The sequence below is a fragment of the Oryx dammah genome, unplaced genomic scaffold (assembly GCF_014754425.2).
Source record: "Oryx dammah isolate SB20612 unplaced genomic scaffold, SCBI_Odam_1.1 HiC_scaffold_2, whole genome shotgun sequence".
Classification (NCBI taxonomy): Eukaryota; Metazoa; Chordata; class Mammalia; order Artiodactyla; family Bovidae; genus Oryx; species Oryx dammah.
The window spans coordinates 43,712,758-43,736,632 of NW_024070186.1; the positions used below are offsets into that span (position 1 = coordinate 43,712,758).

Sequence of the window (23,875 nt, forward strand, 5' to 3'; positions counted from 1 at the left end):
ACTCCCAGATTGCGTTTCTTTTTACAAGATAAAACATCCAGGGTATTTTTTAGTCATTTGTAGTGACTTGTTTTGCAAAAAACAAAAAAAGTTAGCTTTATAAAAACGTCTATTGCGTAAACAAGGTGCCTGTTCCTGTAGCTTCACATTATTGTATAGGGGTTGGGCTGTGCTTTACTATTACTGACTTTGAAGTGAAATGGTTATAAGGGTCATAATTTAACCCTTTTATACCAATTTTCTTTTTTTCTTAAATATTCAGTAGCCAAAATCAACATTTGAGGAAAACTTAAGGCTTTATAGCACAGTTAACTTACCATCAGAATATGATGTGTTCAGCCAGGTGCTATTAATATCCAAATAGGCCATTACAAGAGAGTTTATTCTTAAGGTTTCTATGGATTTTTTTTCCCTTTTCCCCCAGTCCGTCTAAAAATCCATTATGGACTTTTGCCAGAATGCTATAAATAATTGGATTTAGCCTCTCCTCTAATTTCTTCTGGCTCAAATTATGAATATAATTGACAAGACTTTTCTACTGATTTCCACTCACATAGGTTGCATTAAGATTATGAAGTGATGGCTGAATTTTTCTTCCTTTATTCTTCTGTAATTGAACTGTAAAAGTTCCTAATTAATTACAGTTCTTACAGAGGTATCAATTATGGCAATCTGTGAACTCCAAAGCCTTTATAGTGAAAAACAAACATTTTATAGCCATATGTTTGTTAAAATTTGATGCTAATTGCTGCGATTAATTCTTCACAGTTAAATGTTTTTTTTTTTTCAAGCTGATAAAAGCTTGTATTCTCTGTTTTTATATTAATAGGAGAAGCTTCTCAGGGGTATGGGACAGATTGATTTGCATATAAAACTATTTCTGAACAATATGTTGCTCTTCTGAGGAATTAAATGAAAACCAGGCGTTATGTAGGTTTTTTTTCCCCATATATGTGGAGTCTGGGCTTGCAAGATCCTGATACATGGTAGCAAAAGTTTAATGAGTCCCTAGTAACTTAGATTTCTTCTAAATAATATATATATTTAAGGAAGTGGAAATAGTGATTTCAGAAACTTTCTGACTTCATGGAAATTTGCATCTTCCCAAGTGTCCCTTGGATGCTTTTTCATTTGATGATGATGTTAATGACAACATTTATCATCATTTATTCAGCCCCATGCGCCAGGTACTATGCTAAGTCCTTTTTGACTTTGTGTTACTTAATGCTTGCCATGATCTATGCAGGAAATAGATCTTTTTAAGCAGATGAGAAGCATAGAGGTTGAGTAAATTGCACCCAAGTAGTAACTACTTGGAGAAGAATGGAACTTAGAGACTTGGAGAAGGGGATGACAGAGGATGAGATGGTTGGATGGCATCACCGACTCGATGAACATGAGTTTGAGCAAGCTTCAGGAGTTGGTGATGGACAGGGAAGCCTGGCGTGCTGCAGTCCATGGGGTCAAAAAGAGTCAGACACAACTGAGTGACTGAACTGAGCTGAGTAAGTACTTAGATGCTAAAGGATGAGCCAAAACTGAGAGCCAAATCTGACTCTGAGCTCTCTCTAGAGGGGGAGAAATTGTCTTGGCGACCAGGTCACATAGCTGAAAAGCAGGATGGGTTCTGAGTGGTGGTGGTGGGGGCGGGTCACTGTACATGGGGTTGTGAGTGCAGCCCCAGCCACTGTGGCCGTTGAGAGAATGTGAGCTCAGTGTTGAGAGCTGATATTTCAAAAGTGGGAAATCTGGGTGTGTGGGTACAGTCTCTTGATTTTTTTTTAAGTGTTAGAAGATAATTCAGATTTTTTTAAATACACATATGTAGGGCAGTTTCAACCTATCAGCCACCCATTTGAGAGCTCAGGTGTTCATTTTGTTGGTTTGATCATTTGCTCTGAATTAGCGTGAAAGTCGACGGGGCTGTGCACATGCACAGGGTCGCAATCGTGAAGCTCCTCAGAGACCCTCTCTAATAGCTTAGCAAGTATGGAGGGGGTGGAAGGGGAATATGTTTGCATGTATTAGGGTGAATGCTTTCACCAGGACTTAGGGAAATTAAGCATAAGGACTTTCAGTATACCTTTGTCTCTAATACTGTATAATCTGAGGCATTAAGAAAGTACAGTTATTTAACTTTTAATAACTCATGCCTATTTTTCCTTTGTTTTTCCCCCTCTGTTAAAATTAGATGGGCTAAATAATACTCCTTTGTCAACTTTTGATATTAGAACAACTGAGGGATCAGGCTGATTTGTCTTTTTTTACAGTATTAATATGGGAGTAAAAACAATGCCCTTTAAATAAAAAAGGAACAGGAAAACAAACAAACAAACAAAAAAACACCAAAAGATACATATGCACACTTTTCTCCTGCTTAAAACAGTTAAAAAACTTGAGTTGGCTTCAAGGTATTAGTCTGGCAAAGAGGTAAGGCAACTATTGAAAACTGAGAAATGCTTGAAATTAGGAAATAGCCCAATAAGAGAAACATAGCTTGTAGAAGCACAGCAGAGGAAGGTGATGATGGAGACCTTTGTTAGGCTGAGACTCTGGAGGTCCTAGATGTAGTAGAAGCACCATCCACCTTCAGATCGGGATTTTACCACTGAGGAGTCTCCTACTTTAGAATGCTTGAAGAGTTCATTTTTTAGAAAATTGAATTTACTACCCTGTGTCAGAGAGTAGAGGGTGAAGTCCAGGTTTTGAAAATCCAAGAAACAGTGCCGACATCCCTTTAATCGGTCTCTGTAGAAGGATGTGGTCAGGGATTTCCCTGGTGGTCCAGAGGTTAAGACTCTGAGCTTCCATTTCAGAGGGCACTGGTTTGATCCCTGTTTGGGGAACTAAAAGTTGCACCTGGCAGGGTGGTGTGGCCAAAAAAAAAAAAAAAAGGAGGGGAGGGTTAGACTTTTCATCTGTTTCCTCATACCTGCAGCTGCACTTCAAACAATTCAAGTTTAACTTGGCCTGTGGCCTGCACATAGAGCTGAGAGCATGGACATGCCATATTGTAGCCCGTTTAAGAAGGAGGGCAGGCATGGTGGTGACTCTTCCTTCCTAGAACCTCATACGTCCATCAACTTTCCCTGGAAATGAAGTACTTCTTTCTTTTTTTCCTATTGTTTATCTTAAAGTCAACCTTAAAAAAAAATATATATATATATATATATATAAAATTAATATACTGAAACCTGAAGGTTTATAAAAGAAAAGCAAACCTTAATACAATTAGATTTTTCAAAGGTCTTGAATTCTTTTAAAATTCTTAGAGATTATAAAGTTGACTGCCTCTGATTTATTTAGGATATCACTGATGCATAAAAATAATAAAACCTCTAAATGACCTTTTGTTTGAGAAATTGCTTCTCATGGAGTAGTTCTCTATCACTGAATTATGATTTTTCAGTTCATCTCCCAGAAAGAATTTATACTGTATGTTTTGTTTCATTTTGTTTTAGAAAGTAGCCAGTGGGGATTTAGTTTTCATAGCTAAAAGCCAAAGACAGCCCTTGGAAAAGGTACTACTGTATAATAGCAAGATGAAGAAAACCACTTGGAAACCATGAAGCACTATACAATGTCTAGTTAAGCTATCAGGTATAATAACGGATAACATTTCTGAGGCTGAAATTCGTGCTGACCGTATTAGCACAGATGCCCAGGCATTTTCAGTTTCTAGAGAAACTAGAGAAGCTGCTGACAACTTGAGCGGTCACATGCCTCGGTAGGGGATCCTGTGGTCCAGCTCTCCGGGAGCTGCTCCCTCCCCTCCTACAGGTGTAGCTGCTCACATTCCTTTTAAACATCAGACCATCAGACCATCGCCTTATGAAGGTATCACAGTGCAGCTCTCCTTCGAGTAAGCCAAAGTAGACAGTTTCCTTTTCAAGTTCCTGCAGCTTGCAGGCGGAGAAAGCAATGGCACCCCACTCCAGTACTCTTGCCTGGAAAATCCCATGCATGGATGGGGGAGACTAGAAGGCTGCAGTCCATGGGGTCGCTGAGGGTCGGACACGACTGAGCAACTTCACTTTCACTTTTCACTTTCATGCACTGGAGAAGCAAATGGCAACCCACTCCAGTGTTCTTGCCTGGAGAATCCCAGGGATGGAGGAGCCTGGTAGGCTGCCGTCTATGGGGTCACATAGAGTCAGACACGACTGAAGTGACTTAGCAGCAGGAGCTTGCAGGGAGCCTGCCCTCCCTGCTTCTGTGGCAGAAAGTGAAGATGGTTGGGAGCTACTCTGGGGAAGTGACCAAAGGCAAGTGTATATGTATCTTGGAGAACAAACATGTGGACACCAAGGGGAAAAGAGAGGGTGGGATGAATTGGGAAATGGACACTGATATATATACATGACCGTGTGTAAAATAGATAACTAATGAGAACTTACTGTGTAGCATAGGGAACTCTGCTCAGTGCTCTGCAGTGACCTAAATGGGGAAAGAAATCTGAAAAAGAGGGGGCATATGTGTATGGGCTTCCCTGGTGGCTCAGTGGTAAAGAATCCCCCTGCAATGTAGGAGATGCAGGTTTGATCCCTGAGTTGGGAAGATCTCTGGAGAAGGAAATGGCAACCCACTCCAGTATTCTTGCCTGGGAAATCCCATGGACAGAGGAGCCTGGCGGGCTACAGTCCATGGGGTCACAAAGAGTTGGACAAGACTTAGTAACTAAACAATAATGTATACGTGTAGCTGACTCACTTTGCAGAAAATAACATAGCAGTGTAAAGCAACTATACTCCAATAAATTTTTAAAAGTCGAGATTAGCTGTTGTTTCTACCACAACCATGAGGATGTCAATTAAAAAAAAAAAAGAGGGAAAACTAGGGCGTGGCTAACTCCCTACAAACAAGTGGATACCTCTCTACAGCCACTGCATATCCTCGTGAATGAATAGTTGTGATGATCTACTGTCAACATTGTTAGGAAGCAAGAAAAGAAGGTTCTGCAATGACACTGCCCTTCTGTAAGATGTAGGTGAGTGCAGGTAGTAGGCTGCCTTGGTGGCTCAGAGTGGCTCATAGAGCTGGTTAGAAAGGAAACAAGAGGAGAAGAGCATCCATGGGCTTTTCCCAGAGGCAGTTGTGTGGTTAGAAGTTAGCAATCGGAGATTTGATTCGGACAGCTGGATCTCATTGATAGTTCTGAGGAATGGGGTGATGGGGCCAGAGCTTTTAGAAGCAGTTTTTGTTAGTTCTGGAAAAGTGGGGTTGAAGCAGGAAAAAAAAAAAAAAACAGTGGGGAATATCATGAAGTGCAAAATACTTTTCCTGAAGACTTGTGTTTGGGGACCAGGATTTCGGTAGAGAAACAAGTGCAAGAAAAGGGGTGCATGTGTAAAACAGAACACAAACAGTAGTGAAATATGACTTCTCATAGTTTACAGGTTACAGATTGGCAGCAGGAAACATAGACTCCATTATGCATGCTATACAACTTTCTTTAAGGGAATAGATAATGTATTTTGTAATTCTAAATTCACTGTTACTAAAGAAAACTGAAGGCTGCTAGCGTCTTGGTTATAGTCAAATACCAGGTAAGATTTTGGATCATTTTGACTCTTCTGAACACAGTTACCACCATTGGAGCTCTTTGAAAACCTCAAGGGAGGGTGTAAAACCAGACCTTTCCTAGCTTTCTATAAATGCACCCATTACTCACCCTTACAAGGGAGTGTGTACGGTAACAGGGCAGAGGGCAGACAGTTGTCACTGTATTGAAGGTGTGAGCAGTGGGCAGGGCTGCTTTGGTGCGGACACTCTGGCTCCAGTTCCCTGGTGTGACCAGGCAGAGTCTGGCTGGATTCCCTCTTGCTGACCCTACAAAGATGCTTCACATTCCCACATCTCTCAGCTCTTTGGATCCACTGAGTGGTTTCAGATTGCGTTCCCAGGGGCCCGGAATTCCCTGAAGGCATTTTAGGGTCGGCCAAGTTGGGTGTTGGTCCAAACAACTGGACTCTGGGCCTCCTGACCCAGCCTGAACCAGGGCAGCTCTCATTTATTGTTTAAATCTTGGGACTTTTCATAAGAGTCTCTTGAAAAGAGAGGAAACACACACAGAATTCACTCTCTGGGAAAGTAGAAAAAGAGAACTCTATCCATGAACAGAATGCGTGCATATCAGCTCTTGACCCCTTCTGTCCATTTCCCAGCTGCTGCCCTTTTTATTAAAAGAGATTTATTGAGAGAATGATTCACATACCATACAAATAACACATTTAAGTTGTGTAATTTGGTGATTTTTAGTATATTCACAGGTCGAGCAGACATCACCACAATCAACTTTACATTTTCATCACCTCAAACAGGGAGTCAGCATCCATTAACACTCACCCCTATTTCCCCCAGACTTCTCCAGCTCTAGGCAACCACTGTCTACTTTGTGTTTCTTGGATTTAGCTATTCTGGAAATTTCATATTAATAGAATCATATGTGATCTTTTTATGACTAGCTTTTTTCACCTGGCATAATATTTTCAAGGTTCATACATGTCGCAAAATATGCAAGTCTTTATTTTCATTGCTGAGTAATGTTCCGTTGTATGTATATATCACTTTTTATGTGTCCATTCATTAGTTAATGGACATGGGCTGTTTTCCCTTTTTTGCTATTATAGCTTATGCTTCTATGAACATTTGTATACAAGTTTTTGTGTGAACATATGTTTTCATTTCTTTTATTTCATTTCATTTCTCTTCTCATTTCATTTCTCTCCCAGTGTATACCGAGGAGTGGGATTGCTGGCTCATATGGTAACCCTTTGTTTAACGTTTTGAGGAACTGCCAGTCTCCTCTTGTCTTAAGTGGATCATGTATGTAGACTGTGATTGACTTTCTTGCCTTCTTGTTAGTACCTCAGTTTAACCTTCAGCCCCGTATCCTGTCCTTTACCCTGCTACCTCTAGATTTCTCTCCTAAAACAGAAGAAACTTCAGTGGTTCTCTATTACTTAAGGAAGGAATTGAAGCTATTTAATATGGCAGTCTGAGTTCTCCCCAATCTAGGCCCTGGCAACAGGTATAAAATTTCAACTTCCAGTAATTTCTCGGTTTCTGTGAATCTTTCTGTGTTAGGTTTTTCATTATACAAAGCCAATGTTTTTTTTTTTTCTTTTTATCATTATACATTTATTTCACAAAATTTGATTTCTTTGCCTTCATTTCAGCAAAATCATGAATTTAGTTGTTATAATAAAGCTTTTCACATATTTTATATTTTCTGTTGACTTCAATGATCTAAAGATACATTGTCCTATGTGGTAGTCACTAGCCCCGTGTGGCTTCTGAGCACTTGAGATATGGTTTGTTGAAAATGAAATGGGCTATAAGTGTAAAATATACACTGATTCCAGGACTTAATATGAAAAAGGTAAAGTATTTAATTAATAACTTTTATATTGATTATATTTTGATATAATGTTTTTAATATACTGGTAAATATATTATTAGAGTTAGTTTCACCCGTTTTTTTTTAACTTTTAAAATATTGTTACTAGGAAATTTTAAATTACTTATGTAGCTCACATATGTGACTCCCATTATATTTCTATTGGATAGTCCCAATCTAAACAATAATAAAGTAAAATGTCATTAGATTCAAAATGCACGAAATTGGACTTCCCTGGTGGTTTAGTGGCTAAGACTCCATGCTCCCAATGCAGGATGCCCAAGTTCAATCACTGGTCAGGGAACTAGATCCCACATGCTGCAACTATGACCTGGCACAGTCAAATAAATAATAATAAATATTACTTAAAAATTACAAAATTTTAATATATTGTCATTAAAATGTAAATTAAAGAACATGCAGATTTTATAATTATTTATCATGATTTCAGTAAAAATGGTTTTCTTTTAAATCATTTACAATTATCTGTTTAGGTTAAAAAGCAAGCAATAACTAATGATAATGTCAAACTCTAGAGACTTTTGAGGGAGTAATGTCTATGGGATGAAATGGGCAAAAGTCATGTTGCACAGGGTTGGAATGAATCAGACCTCTTCATATGGAAATGATCTCTGTGATAATGAAGGGAAAGAGAAATGACTGGGGTAGGATATAAGATCAATGAGATGGATATTGAACTCTAGAACTGTGAGCAGACTTTTTTCCAGGGGTACGGCTTCACATTCTTTTCCATTATAGGTTATTACAAAATATCAAATACAGCTTCCTGTGTGTGTATACTCAGTCACTCAGTTTCGTTCAACTCTTTGCGACCCCATGACTATAGCTCGCCAGGCTCCTCTGTCCACGGTATTTTCTAGGCAAGAATACTGGAGTAGGTTGCCATTTACTCCTCCAGGGGAACCCAGGTCTCCTGCATTGGCAGGAATATTCTTTACCACTGTAAACCTGGGAAGCCCTTATAGTTTCCTGTGCTATACAGTAAATCCTATTGTTAATTTTCTGAACAGTGGTGTCTGTCTGTTAATACCATGAAAGTGAAGTCGCTCAGTCATGTCCGACTCTTTGAGACCTCATGGACTGTAGCCCACCATGCTTCTCCGTCCATGGGATTTTCCAGGCAAGAGTACTGGAGTGGGTTGCCATTTCCTTCTCCTGTTAATACCATACTCCTAATTTATTCCTCCCCTCCCCTTTTCCCTTTGGTAACCGTGAGTTTTCCAAACTAAAAAAATAATGAAATAATGCAAAGGACCTTATCTGCAAAGCAGAAACAGATTCCTAGACACTGAAAACAAACTTATAGTGAGAAGACAAATTTTTAAATTTAATGAGATATAAAATTCTCAAATAATTAGAAATTTAACTTTAAACTATTTTAATTCAAAGCCAGTGGTTCTTAAGCCCAGTAAAGAACTGAGCTAATCCTCTAATTTTGTCACTGATAAGTACCTATTACAATTTCTAATAAGTTGATGAAGAAGTATATGCCTATGACTCTGAGCAAATTTTGTGTATGGCAAGATGATATTACACCTTCCCACCTGGACTTAATTGATGGAAATATAGGAGCTAGACTTGCTGTCCTTGAACAGAGTGGACTGGAAAATCGAGAAAGCTTAGTGGCTTCATTTAAACGACAGGTGAATTGTGTAAATTCACATGGGAGGGAAAGGAATTTTATTGCACTTGAGTAATAATTAATGTTAACGAGCACATACCTCATGCCAGACCACATTCTGGCCACTTGTTTTAATTCATTAAGTCATCGTGAGAACCACATGAGGTCATACCATTATTATTCCCACTTTACAAATGAGGAAATAGGTCATGGAGACATTAAGTAGCCTCAGGCTACAAGGCTAGCAGAAGACGGGTCGGGATTTGAATCCAGGCCATCTGGGTCTTGTAAGAGCCTGCACTTGTAACCAGTACTCTGCATCCATCTTCCAGAGGTGTGATGTAATGGTACATGATAGGCTTGCTGTATAGTAGGTACAGTGCAAAATAGACTTCAGCTGGAAGTGTATTTCTTTATAGATACTAATACGAGATAAGAAGCTCAGTTGTGCCTGACTCTTTGCGACCCCATGGATAGTAGCCTGCACCAAGCTCCTCCATCCATGGGATTTTCAAGGCAAGAGTACTGGAGTGGATTGCCATTTCCTTCTCCAGGGAATCTTCCCAACCCAGGGATCGAACCCAGGTCTCTCACATTGTAGACAGACGCTTTACCATCTGAGCCACCAGGGAAGTCCGATAAGAGATCACATACAGCTAAAGTTGGAGAAAAGTATAAAGACTGAGAAAAAGAGAAAGTGAAAAGTCTGTTCTTTGGTATTGAGGAGGTTTCATATTTGCACGTTTTCTCTTTTCCCGTCTTCATGCTCCCCTACCATTGGCCCGTAGCATCTGTTCCCCTCTTCCTTGTGTGTCTCTGGCTTCCCTGTGTTGCCACTGGTCTTGAGCTGATTTCTGCATGTTGCAGGGCTAATGGTTCACCAGTCTTCTGTACTCAGTTCCTTCCATTTTAATAAATGCAGGAACAAGTTTATCATCATCCCAAATCCACTTAAGACCAGGTTAAGAACTTGTTTACCCTGTAGATCATATTCTTGGGCTACTTTGCTGGCCAAGGCTAATAACCATCTAAAAAGAAAGTATTTTAAAAATCCATGATGAAAGGTGAATGAGAGGGTTATGTGAGAAAGGGCCTGACTGGAGCCAGCTGCTGATAAACTGGAGCAGGTTTGAAGAATGTCAGCAAAGACATGGAATTCTGTTTCCCTCGTTCAGACAGGCATCCTTTTTCTTAGGATATTATGGCTTAGGAAACCAGCTGCTAGAGTTTTTCAAAATTCTGTGTCCTGGTTCCTTTTTCTTTCTGCTGAAACTTATGGGAACTATAGAAAGCATTGCCTCCTTTTAGGAAGACAACTTTTGGGGGCATATTCAATAAAGAAAAGTGAAGATGCAAAGCTTTGGGGCTTATTGGAAATGTTACTCTTCTTGTGGGTTAAATTCTGACTTGAAATACTGAGGGCCCTACCTACAAAGCATCTGGAGAGAGTTTCTGAAGGCAAACATGTCCTTCTCTGTGTTGATTTTTATTCAAGAATGATCAGTTCACAACAGGAAAGGGGGCTTCAGCTTGAAAAGATGTTATTGCTTTACTTGATATTGTTCAAACATTCTATAAATTCTTTCTTGGTTCTATTTCCAAGTGCACCCAAGCATCCACATTTTCCTGGCTTATTTGTTCATAATTGATATTTTATCCTCCAACTGCATCCACCAAAGGCTCAAGACTAGCAGTGGATGACATGTACACAGTCCATCTGTTTGAGTGGGAAATGGGGAACAGGGCGAGGATGAGGGTAGCCAGTGTGCCCAGCCAGCTCTCCTGCTAGAGCTGCTAGCTCGAGGAAGGGTTAAATGCAAAAACACCCTTCCAGGCGGCCAAGGGGAAAGGGTCATGGAATTGGTTATGTAACTGTCATCTAATAAAAGGAAACAGTCCCTCCAAAAGTCATAAATCTTTTCTAGGTTTGGAGTTTTCAGAGAATTTTGGCCAGGCAGTGGGTTAGCAAAACTGTTCTTGAGTTACATGCCCTGTGTCCCCATGCTGTATCAGGAGCACAAACACCCACCTGCCTTACTTGTCAACCGTTAGGGCCATTCGGCCCTGCCCATCCCCCTTGTGAGGACCCTGATAATGTAACTCATGTCTGAAGTTATTAAGTTATGTTCCTGGGAGATACTTGTTTCATATTATCACCCACTGCTCCTCTCCTGGGAAGTCAGCACTTTTAACAGTGGGGCGAGGAGGAATAATAGGAACCTGGTGTTGATTCAATCAATGCAGTCATCAAGTTTTCATTCTTTTTTTTTTTTTTTAAATTAGCCCCAAATCTTTATTCATCGCAAGGAAACAATCTTCAAGAACACCACTAAATAAAATGTTGCAGTCAGGTCAGCCATGAAAAATAAACGATCATTTTTTTCCCTTTATTTACAGTGTGTAACACACTTGAGTTTGGGTGAACTCCGGGAGTTGGTGATGGACAGGGAGGCCTGGCGTGCTGCAGTTCATGGGGTCGCAAAGAGTCGGACACGACTGAGCGACTGAATTGAATTGAACTGAACACACTTGAAGTTTATTGTATATTAGGAACCTTCAATTTTGTAATCAAAATAAATTTCAAGATAAGCTAACAATGTTTCTGGTTAGGTCAGCAGATTGAAAACAGTAGGCAAATTTCACCCCCATTCTCACCTCCACATCTGAAATAATTGTATAATAAATTAAAGGTTTCTTTTTCTTAAAAACTTTTTATTTTATATTGAAGTTTAGTTGATTAACAATGTTGTGATAGTTCAGGTGCACAGCAGAGCGATGGAGTCCTCATTCTTTGTTAGGTCCTGGAAATCCAGTGATGAGCCAGGCATATTCAGTCTTCACAGTTATATATGAAATTGTAGGGAGGGGGTATGATTTTCTTTCAGATGGAAATGTATAGTTGTGTTCAGATTTTTAAAAACCATAATTAAAAACTGCAAAACTGTCCCTCATAGCCCAAACATCCCAAGCCTATGCCTACACAAAGCTTCTTCTCGGGGTGTTTTGGGAAGAGTTCTGGCACATGCTTCCTGTCATTCATTAGAGTGTTATCTTCATTCTGAGTGAAGTTAAAATGTGGGTGAATTCATGAGTAGTGCTGAAACAAAAGAATCGAGTATGCAGAAGGTTGCCATGGGAACGAGACCCTTTTCCTCCAGCTTCTGTAAAGCAGATTCATATGAGAAATACTTTAAATTCTCATTTTTAAGCAAAAACTTGGCCTAATGGTATTAAAATTTCAAGAAATTTAAAAATCGTATTTTTACTATTTGTTTGGTCCTGTTTCTTTTCGCTATAGCTTGTCTGTGATGAGTGAGAGAAAGAGCTAAGCAAGCAGGAGCCTTCACTGATGCAGGGAAGTCTCCGGAGCATTTGGTTCTGTGTTCGCTCCCTCCCATCCCTCCCCCAGCCCCCAGCTCCACCTTTCATCTTTGAGATTTGCTGGGTGCCCTGAACTGAAGGCATCTGTGGGGAGCTGGATTTAAACCTAGCAGGCTCTGTGTTGTGTGGTATAAAGGATAAGGAAATAAACCCTTCGTTTATCTCTTTCACCTCCGTCACCTCTGTCCTATGTCCAGGTTGATTTAAAAGGTTTTGATAAGATGATAAGAATCTTTTAACAAAATCCATCCTAGAGATTTTCAGGATTAAACAGTAGCTCTTAGGGTGGAAATTCTGGACATCTTTATTGAGAATTTTTTTTTTTTTCTCTCACATTCCCAAAACACTTCTGATTCAGCCCTTATCCCTTTATTATCAATCCAGAGAGAAAATTTCACAAAACACTAAAATGGAATGGGAAAAGATGTATAGTCTGCTGGGGAGGAAACTCTGAGACCATTACCAGATCAGGATATAGGGTATTCTTATTGAGAAGCAACAGCCCTCTGTTTCTGTTGAATTAACAGATTTCCCATCAGTGTGAGTCCAGTGAAGGATTCCTAGGTGAGCTTCATCATGTTCATCATTGATTTTAATTGATTGATAATGGCTCCCTTGAGTACAGATTCTGCATATGGGGAGAGCACCATAATCTGTTAATGATGCCTGCCGTGGGTTAGTGGTGGTATTCTTGCCATGAGTTTGCTCTCCACAGTCTCTTGTATTAAAAGAAATTGCTTTAATGTCAATGTGACCACCACCAAAAAACCCAAAAAACAAAAGACCCCAAAACCCCCAACAAATGCAAACAAATAAGCCCCAAATGTCACTTATCCTCAGTAAAGTAGAAATTCATTTTGGTGGAGTACAGAATGTTCTCTTGTTGATCAGTTAGGAAAGCATTTCCAGGAGCACATAGTTTGCTGCTACTTATCTGGAATATTTCTTTGTTTAGTGAAGATATTTTTTATTATATAATAGCAATTTAGACATGTGAAACCTGCCTGGTATGTTACATGCCTCTGGCGTACGTGAATATGACCCTCTCCAGCACTATACTACAGCCACTTAGATTGTCAGCTCATCCAAGGGAGGAAGGTATCCAGGAATGATTTGAGTTTGCTAGGCACATGCATATTAATGAAGGAAAAGTACCTTGAAAGGATGCCATTCCCAGAAAGGCACAAGGCAGCGCTGATCATAACCAGAGCCCTGCTCTCTGTGCTTCCTCAGCCCGAGCACTCAGTGCTGAGCTTCTTAGTCGGCTGGAATCCTCCCTAAATTGGTGAAGCTGGAGCCAGTCTGGCAAGGTTTTCGGTAAGGGCAGCTGGCACTGAAGAAACTTGGGCTAAACTGCATCTCATCTTAGTGACCATACTTGTTGTTTAGTCTCTAAATCCTGTCTCTCTTGCAGCCCCATGGACTGTAGCCTAAGAGACGCAGGTTCAGTTCCTGGTCAGGAATATCCCCTGGAGGAGGGCATGGCAACCCACTTCAGTATTCTTTCCTGGAGAACCCCATGGACAGAGGAGCCTGGTGAGCTACAGACTCTAGCCCACCAGGCTCCTCTGTCCATGGAATTTCCCAGGCAAGAGTACTAGAGTGGCTTGCCTTTTCCTTCTCCAGGGCATCTTCCTGACCTGGGGAGCGAACCCTAGTCTCCTGCATTGGCAGGTGGGTTCCTTACCACTGAGCCACCTAGGAAGCACTGACCATACTTGACGGGATTGTAAAAGTTTGTGTCTTCATTGAAACCTTCACTGTGCCTAGAATAACTCTGGGAACTCAGTTTGTGGTCAGTAAATATTAATATATATTTACCAGTGAATAAAGCAAGGTAGGGGCTTCCCTGGTGGTTCAGAGGGTAAAGAATCCACCTGCAATGTGGCAGACCTGGGTTTGATCCCTGAGTTGGGAAGCTCCTCTGGAGGAGGGCATGGCAGCCCATTCCTGTGTTCTTGCCTGGAGAATCCCAATGGACAGAGGAGCCTGGTGGGCTACAGTGCACAGGGTCACAAAGAGTCGGACACAACTGAGCAACTAAGCACAACACAGCACAGAGCAAGGTAGAGACTGACTTCTTTGTAGGTGTCATATAAATAGCATTAGAACAAAATTCCTTGAATGGATTCCATCTTCATATTTACTGTTTAAAACACAGATTAGATTTATTCACCCATCAGTTATTTAACTGTCTTTTATACTTCAAGTCCTATGGCCAGGCCCCAAGCATAGAGTGTTAAACAAAACAGACATGACCTCTGCCCTCTAGCCCCCTTGCTAAGAGAGAGAAAGGTAAACAAAATCATTATATAATTAATTACAGTCATAATAGACATACCAAAAAAAAAAACCATAGAGGTTTATTAAGACATAAAATAAGGGGACTTAACCCAACCCAGAAGGGTCAGGGAAAGCTTCCTGGGGGGGGTGGGGGGGGGCGCGGGGAGTGAAAGTGAATCTGAGACTTGAAGGATGAGTGGGGCAAAGGGGAAGGTAACAGGGAATGGGGCGTGGTGTCAAGGAATGACTCCCAGAGGGTTTCACCAGCCACCCCTAACCAATATCTGCTCTCACTCCGTCGACTAGAACCAGAACACATCACTGGCTGCCACGGAGGCAGCATCTAGGGAGACGGTCAGCTCCTCTGCTCTCTCGCACCTCTTCGGTAGTCATTCTTGGAAAATAATGTATTTCCTCTTTAAGGTCCAGCTGTAAGCCTTCTTGCTGGATATTCAGATTGAGGAGTGGGCAGTAGTAACGGGGCAGTGGGTACTTGTGAGCAGAGGCAATAGGTGAAGTAGTTCAAGCAGGCTCTGGACTCAGAAAGGCTCTGCGTTCAAACGGAAGCTTGTTGTTTAGAGTTTTGACTTAAGTTCTCTTAGCCTTGGTTTTCTTATCTGTAAAATGGGTTCATTGGCAGTCATAAAGTCAACTTGAGGGTTAAGTTAGATGAGGCATTGTGTGGAAAGCACTGGACTTGGCACAGTGAATGGTGTTCATAGTTATCAATTGTTGGCTACTTGACATCCATCAAAGCATGTCATCCTGTGCTAAACACATGGGAGGAGATTTTGTTGGCTGACAGTTGAAGCCAGATTTGTTGTCTATATTAAATAAGTTTTACTCTCCTCTGTAGATGAGTGGATATACTGTCTCCAAAGATCTCTCAGGATTACTCATCCCTGACATGCCAATGACATTACCAGTTGAATTGGAAGAGGCTATTAGTTGTGGTATGCCAACATTTATCCTCATATGGTAGGTCTTTTCCACCTACTACAGAAGGGAGAAAATGATGCTCACAAAAGTATACGTACTGAGTGTGTCAGAAGCGGCTACTTCCCTGTTGACTTTGCCTTTTCCCTGAAAATGCAGTGCTACAATTAAAACCATCATTTGATAAAGCAACCACGAAAGGCCTAAAGAATATGCAGTCCCCGTAGTTATAGGAAATATTAGAGGAGAGGCTACAGGCCTCGAGCAGGCTCCTTAGACATGACCATGTGATTCTCATCTTGAAGTCCCCACCTCCTAGAAGGCTGGCCTGGTGTTTCTTGGTGGCCCCGACCTTTTCTCTGCACAGCCAAAGAGCTCTCCTGGAGGGGCTGCAATCATTTGCAGCCCTCCTGTAAAGTATGGATGTGATTAAGTAGAGGGAGAAGAAGTAAGAAGCAGTCAGTTTAATTTCCCTTTAGAGAGGTGAAATAGATGCTGAAAAGACACATCTGTGAGAATTCGGAGCTACCGGATGTTGGTGATGGTTAGTCAAGAGTCAGACAGGGTTAACCAGGGTGTCTGGTTAAGAGGCAGTGCTTCCAAGAGGCCTTTCCTGGTCCATCAGAGGTTTCTCAAAGTCTAGATGTTAGTGATGACATTAAAATTTTGGTTGAAAAAAAAAAAAACACGAAAGGTTTTGTAACATGATCAGTTGTAAAACATGATCATCTTGGTACTGCTACAAAGAAGAAATAAGGAAGGTATTGTGCCAGGAAAAAAAAGTTCACTGGGCTGCAGTAGATTTCCATTAAAAAGTTGTTCCTCAAATAAACCAGATTGCTTCACAGACTCCATTCAGATTTCACCCAGGGAATCAGAATGCTTTTATTTTTGCTTCAGATTTCATTTGGATCTCCGGCATTCTCGGCTATTGAAATAATACCTCATTCTTTAGTAATACTTTCTTGGCCTGTTGGTCGCTCAGCTCATTTAGTGAAATATGCAAATTTGCCCAAAATAACTAATAGAGAATTGAACATAGAAGGCTTTGAATTATTTCTTAACTATGCTTATGTCAAAAGATGGGTGGCTTCGTTTATATTGTATCAAAATAAGTAGCGTAAACAGATATTTCATTAGTGCTTTGTTTTTAATCTTGTACTTTGGCAAACTTTCAAGAGTGATAGATGAATTTCCCTTTTCATTGGGAAAAGCCAAGTTACTGTTGTTTTTGGTTATATAGTTGCATTCTTTCCGACTGTAACAGTTAGCTGAAGACAAGAAATTGGAAGAGAGCTTTGCCTCTGAGATATTTCTTAGATTTACATGATAATGATCTTATGAATGGTTTCTTATTTTTTCAATTTTCTTTGAACATTTTCTTAAAGGACACTTGGAGCTAAAACAAATTACAAATAGTTTGCATTTATATGAAAACCAGCTAAAAATGGTTACATACTACCTAGAATTCCTGTGGCTCTGAATTCTCACAGATGTATATTTTCAGGGAAAATTAAATTGCGTTTTTTCTTGCCTCTCCCTCTTCCTCCTAAGTTCCTGTCTTCATGGGTGGCTTAACGACCCAACATGTACATGGCCCAGCTGGAAACTTTGAGTAGAAAGCACAGTGTCTTCCTTGACTTCTCCATCTAATGAGTCTCTCCATTGTATTAACTTTCCCTCTGAACGGTTACCCTGATGTGTCCTGTCCCTTTGATTTCCCGTGCAGGCTTTGTTGTTACTTGCCTGGGATAGCGTCTCACTGGCCTGCAGCTGGGCTTCCCCACTTCTCTGTCAGTTGTCTCTGTCCATCGGGACGGTTTACTGGCTTCAACAACGCCCGCAGGTTCTCTTTGTCCGTAGATTGAGTTCAAGCTCCTCAGTAGACCCTCAGACTTTTGCAGTCTAGCGCAGGCCCACTTGCTTTGCTACTGCCATTCTCCGCTCCTGCTCCTCCTCTGGTTGACACCTCGCCTTGCTACCCCCGCAGTCTTTCGGAAGGAGATTCGTGTCTTTGCCCACATTGTGTGCTGCTGCGGGTGCTCTGTCCCCTGGCCGCCTGCGTTACCGTCCTCATTACCCCCTCACGCCTCTCCTCGCCTCGGGCCTCCAGGTGCCCTGCCCTGCACTATCGTTGTCACCGTACGGCCCCGTCATAGGTCTCGTATGGCAAGTGGTTGGCTCCCTGCCTCCCATGGGCCACTCACCTCTGAGCCTCAGGAGGTAAAGAACCATTTCTTACTCAGCTAAGTTCAGTCACCATGGACTGCAGCATGCCGGGCTTCGCTGTCGATAACCAACTCCCAGAGCTTGCTCAGACACATGTCCATCGAGTAGGTGATGCCATCCAACCATCTCACCCTCTGTCAACCCCTTCTCCTCCCACCTTCAATCTTTCCCAGCATCAGGGTCTTTTCCAATGAGTCAGTTCTTTGCATCAGGTGGCCAAAGTATTGGAGCTTCAGCTTCAGCCCTCAGTCCTTCCAATGAATATGCAGGAATGATTTCCTTTAGGATTTACTGATTTGATCTCCTTGCAGTCCAAAGGACTCTCAGGAGTCTTCTCCAACACCACAGTTAAAAAGCATCAATTCTTCGGTGCTCAGCCTTCTTTATGGTCCAACTCTCACATCCATACATGATACCAGAAAAACCATAGCTTTGACTAGATGGACCTTTGTCAGCAAAGTAATGTCTCTGCTTTATAATATGCTGTCTAAGTTGGTCATAGCTTTTCTTACAAGGAGTAAGCATCTTTTAATTTCATGGCTGCAGTCACCATCTGCAGTGATTTTGGAGCCCCAAAATATAAAGTCTGTCACTGATTCCCCATCTATTTGCCATGAAGTGATGGGACCAGATGCCAGGATCTTAGTTTTCTGAATGTTGAGTTTTAAGCCAGCTTTTTCACTCTCCTCTTTCACTTTCATCAAGAAGCTCTTTAGTTCCTCTTCACTTTCTCCCATAATAGTGATGTCATGTGCATATCTGAGGTTGTTGATCTTTCTCCCGGCAATCTTGATTCCAGCTTGTGCTTCATCCAGCCCAGCGTTTCTCATGATGTACTCTGCATATAAGTTAACTAAGCAGGATGACAATATACAGGCTTGACATACTCCTTTCCCAATTTGCGGCCAGTTCGTTGTTCCATGTCTGGTTCTAACTGTTGCTTCTTGACCTGCATACAGATTTCTCAGGAGGCAGGTAAGGTAGTCTGGTATTCCCGTCTCATTAAGAATTTCCCAGTTTGTTGTGATCCACATAACCAAAGGCTTTGGTGAAGTCAATAAAGCAGAAGTTTATTTTTTTCTGGAACTCTCTTGCTTTTTCTATAATCCAACAGATGTTGGCAATTTGATCTCTGGTTCCTCTGCCTTTTCTAAATCCAGCTTGAGCATCTGGAAGTTCACAGTTCATGTACTGTTGAAGCCTGGCTTGAAGAATTATGAGCATTACTTTGCTAACGTGTGAGATAAATGTGATTGTTTGTAGTTTGAACATTCTTTGGCATTGCCTTTCTTTGGGATTGGAATGAAAACTGACCTTTTCCAGTCCTGTGGCCACTGCTGAGTTTTCCAAATTTGCTGGCATATTGAGTGCAGCACTTTCACAGCATTATCTTTTAGGACTTGAAATAGCTCCACTGAAATTCTATCACCTCTACTAGCTTTGTTCATAGTGATGCTTCCTCAAGCCCACTTGACTTCGGGCTTCAGGATGTCTGGCTCTAGGTGAGTGATCACACCATCATGATTATCTGGGAAATTAAGATCTTTTTTGTAAAGTTCTTCTGTGTACTCTTGCCACCTTTTCTTAATGTCTTCCGCTTCTGTTAGGTCCGTACCATTTCTATCCTTTATTTCTTACTCAGCATTCATTTAATGAAATAACCTCTCCTTGGCATCTAACTCAGCTTTTTCTGTATTGATTCTTGTTATTATACTATCATTTCTTGGAATACATTATTAGTAGCAGAGTCAGCAAGGCTGAAATTCAACTTGTAGATATATATCGCAGAGAACTGAAAACAGCCACTCAAACAGATACCCAGATGGGTATGTTGACAGAAGCATTATTCACAGTAGCTAAAAGGTAGAAACAACCTGTTCATATTATAAACAAATTATAATAAGTACCTACAATGGAATATTATTAAGCCATAAAGAAGAAAAAGTTCTGATACACGTTCATCCATCCTCAATATGGATGAACCTAGGAGACACAATACTAAGTGAAATAAGCTAGAGAAAAATTTGTGTGATTCCACTCACACGAAATATCTAGAATAGGCAAAGTCACAGAGATCGATAGTAGATGAGAGGTTATCAGGGGCTGAGGAGAGAGGGGAATGGGGAGTTGTTGCTTTATGAGTACAGCATTTCTGTTTGGGGTGAGGAAAGTATTTTGGAAATAGTGATGATGGTTGCACAATACTGTGACAGTAATTAAAGCCATTGAAAATGGTTTAAATGGCAACATTTATGTAATATATATTTTACTAGAATAAAAGATATATAGCTTGTATAATTTTTTTAAAAGATACTGCCACCAGCACTCTTATGCATATATGTTTTAACATGTAGTTAGTTATATACAAGCATGTTGTTTTCCTATATCATTTATATTTATCATTCTCACCGCCTTAATAGATCACACAGATTTCTTGAAGTGAGGGACTAGTCTAAATAGGAAGTAACATGGTTTTTGTTTGTCTAGGGTTTGGAGTTGGATATTTTTGAAATTCTGAAACCTTTTAGAGAGGGTTTGATATTTTATTTGAATGTTGAATAAACTCAGCGTCACAAAGTGACATGAAGTCACTGACTGAGTTTTGAAACATAGATGTGTTCTTCTGACCGGCTGTCTGTTCTTCTGACCTGCTAATCCTGAGGGACACTGTGTGTATTCAGCTGATCCCACTGGAAGGAAGGCTGAATAGTCTAGCACAGTGTGCTTCTAGTTGCTCCTCTTGCTCTTTAAACAAGGAGTTTGGATGATGAGGTCATGTGGGTAGGAACCATATTAACTATTTTCCTGAGTCCTTTTCAAAGGTAATAAACATGTAGGTGCTTTCCCAGAATATAAATGTTAATTCTTCTAGGAAGTTAAAATATATTTCTTCATTTCACAAGCTCCTTTGGAGACTTTTAAAAATTGACTAGAGGTGATTCCTTGGTGTTACAGTGGGTAAGACTCGGCACTTTCTCTTCACTTTCTTAGCACAGTCTTGATTGGGAAGCTAAAATCCCACAAGCTGTGTGGTACAGTAAAAAATAAATAAATAAATAAAAATAGAATAGATAATGATGACAAGTAATACAATTTATATTAAAATGAATTTAATGTTTGTGTCAACATGCATTCATGCTCAGTTACTTGGCCGTGTCTGACTCTGCAACCCCATGGACTGTAGCCCTCCAGGCTTTTCTATTCATGGCAGAAATGCTAGCGTGAGTTGCCATATCATCTTCCAGGGGATCTTCCCAACCCTTATAAAAATAAGATCTTTAATGTCTTAATTATTTTGTTTCTGAGTGCCAGGATTTTCTTTGAAAAGAACTGAGCTATAAATGTGAGAAAATGTTAGCCCATATTTACCATTAATAATCTTGTATAAATTTCTGTTGTCTCATTCACTGTCTATCTTGAATTTTGTATTATGGAGTCCACCCAACAAACTGGTAAGGGGCAATGATGTGATAAATACCAAAACTAACCTTCCCTTGTACTAATGTTCTAGAGTCAACATTAGACATTATTGTTGATTTCACCTTCTTAAGAAAACCCTTTGGTCTTTGTGTGATAGTTATTTTTGATAGATTTTCCTGCTGCTCTGAACATGGTCAGTGAGTGTGCTCTAGGGAAGTTCTCAGTTTTTAGTGTGCATTCAGACTATGAGGCAGTCTTGATAAAGTGCAGGTTCAGACTGGGAGAGGTGAGGGGTGAAATTCTGCATTTTAGACAAGCTCTTGCTGCTGCTAAGTTGCTTCAGTCATGTCCGACTCTGTGCGACCCCATAGATGGCAGTCCACCAGGCTCCACCGTCCCTGGGATTCTCCAGGCAGGAACACTGGAGTGGGTTGCCATTTCCCTCTCCAATGCATGAAAGTGAAAAGTGAAAGTGAAGTCGCTCAGTCGTGTCCAACTGCTAGCAAACCCCTGGACTGCAGTCCACCAGGCTCCACCCACCTCCTCCTCCTCCCTAGTCCATGGGATTCTCCAGGCAAGGGCACTGGAGTGGGTTGCCATTGCCTGCTCTTAAGTGGTACCAATGCTGCTGGTCTGTGGGCCAGAGGAAGAACACTCTTGTTTCAAATAGCTGATTTGATACTTTGTTAAAACTGGTTCCAATATAGGATTGACAGAAGAAATGCAAGACACCCAAGATGTCCTATGCAGTATTTGGCACATAGTTGTATTAAAAAATTATTCATTGTTTATCTGAAATTTAATTTTGCCTGGGCTAGACACAATATAGGTGTGTGTGAGTGCACACACACACAAGGCAACTCTAAGTTGCAATCTAAACCATTTACAAAGTCATTTAAATGTCATGTATTATATTAGATATAAATGATATGATTATTTTTATTTGGAGAGAAAGGCCCCATAGAATTAGGTTTGTTTCAGACTTGTTTTTAGGCACTTATTTAGGTATTTTGCTCATATGCTTTTTAATATAATAATATATGTAAGGATTAATGCTGCACCATGTCCCCAAGTATGTAGGGAAATCTTGAAAAAATAGTGAAATCTGTACATTCCAAAATATACCTGAAAGCACAGAAATGTCCTGGACTATCAATGTTTTAAGCTAACCATATGACGTAATGGGTTTTACCAGTGGTTCAGATGGTAGAGAATCTGCCTGCAATGTGGGAGACCTGGGTTTGATCCCTGGGTTGGGGGAGGAAATGGCAACCCACTCCAGTGTTCTTGCCTGGAGAATCCATAGACAGAGAAGCCTGGTGGACTACAGTCCATAGGGTCACAAAGAGTCTGAAACGACTGAGTGACTAACACTTTCACTTTCATATGAAGGAATAAGATGTAAATGAGAAATGCTGGGCTGGAAGAAGCACAAGCTGGAATCAAGATTGCCAGGAGAAGTATCAATAACCTCAGATATGCAGATGACACCCTTATGGCAGAAAGTGAAGAGGAACTAAAGAGCCTCTTGATGAAAGTGAAAGAGGAGAGTGAAAAAGTTGGCTTAAAGCTCAACATTCAGAAAACAAAGATCATGGCATCCAGTCCCATCACTTCATGGGAAATAGATGGGGAAAGCTTACTCCTTGGAAGGAAAGTTATGACCAACCTAGATAGCATATTCAAAAGCAGAAACATTGCTTTGCCAACAAAGGTCCATCTAGTCAAGGCTATGGTTTTTCCAGCAGTCATGTGTGGATGTGAGAGTTGGACTGTGAAGAAAGCTGAGCACTGAAGAATTGATGCTTTTGAACTGTGGTGTTGGAGAAGACTCTTGAGAGTCCCTTGGACTACAAGGAGATCCAACCAGTCTATTCTGAAGGAGATCAGTCCTGGGTGTTCTTTGGAAGGACTGATGCTAAAGCTGAAACTCCAGTACTTTGGCCACCTCATGGAAAGAGTTGACTCATTGGAAAAGACTCTGATGCTGGGAGGGATTGAGGGCAGGAGGAGAAGGGGACGACAGAGGATGAGATGGCTGGATGGCATCACTGACTCAATGGACATGAGTTTGGGTGAACTCCAGGAGTTGGTGATGGACAGGGAGGCCTGGCGTGCTGTGGTTTATGGGGTCACAGTCGAACATGACTGAGTGACTGAACCGAACTGATAATAGATTTAAATTTAGACTGTTTTATAGTTTTTTCTTGTATTTTTTTGGTACCATGTACTGCTAGTATTTTCAAACCCTGTATAATAGCATTTCATGAGGATAATCTGTTGTCTATTAAAGCATATGGAAGGCAGTGTAAATGCTTTTCTTTTTTTTTTTTAGATTCTTTACAGAGTTGGAAGCAAGGCATCAGAATAATATCTTCATAGAAGACATAAGTGACATTGTAGAAAAGCACACAGCATCCACATTTGACCCATATGTGAAATACTGCACCAATGAAGTCTACCAACAGCGGACACTGCAAAAATTGTTGTAAGCAGTATTGAATGTTGCAGCTTTAATGATCTAATCATGTTTTAATTGGGTCACATTGATTGAAATTAATTGATCTCTTAAATTAAATGTCTTT

At 40.7% G+C, this 23,875-nt stretch overlaps 1 protein-coding gene across 2 annotated transcripts in view; it reads left to right on the forward strand.

Annotated features, from left to right (window-relative positions):
• Positions 1-23,875, forward strand: part of ARHGEF26 (Rho guanine nucleotide exchange factor 26) — a 141,249-nt gene that overhangs the window by 53,872 nt on the left and 63,502 nt on the right. For both annotated transcript variants that reach the window (XM_040247262.1, XM_040247269.1), the window contains one exon: positions 23,626-23,778. In XM_040247262.1, the coding sequence (XP_040103196.1) occupies positions 23,626-23,778 (153 nt within the window). The remainder of the gene's footprint in view (positions 1-23,625; positions 23,779-23,875) is intronic.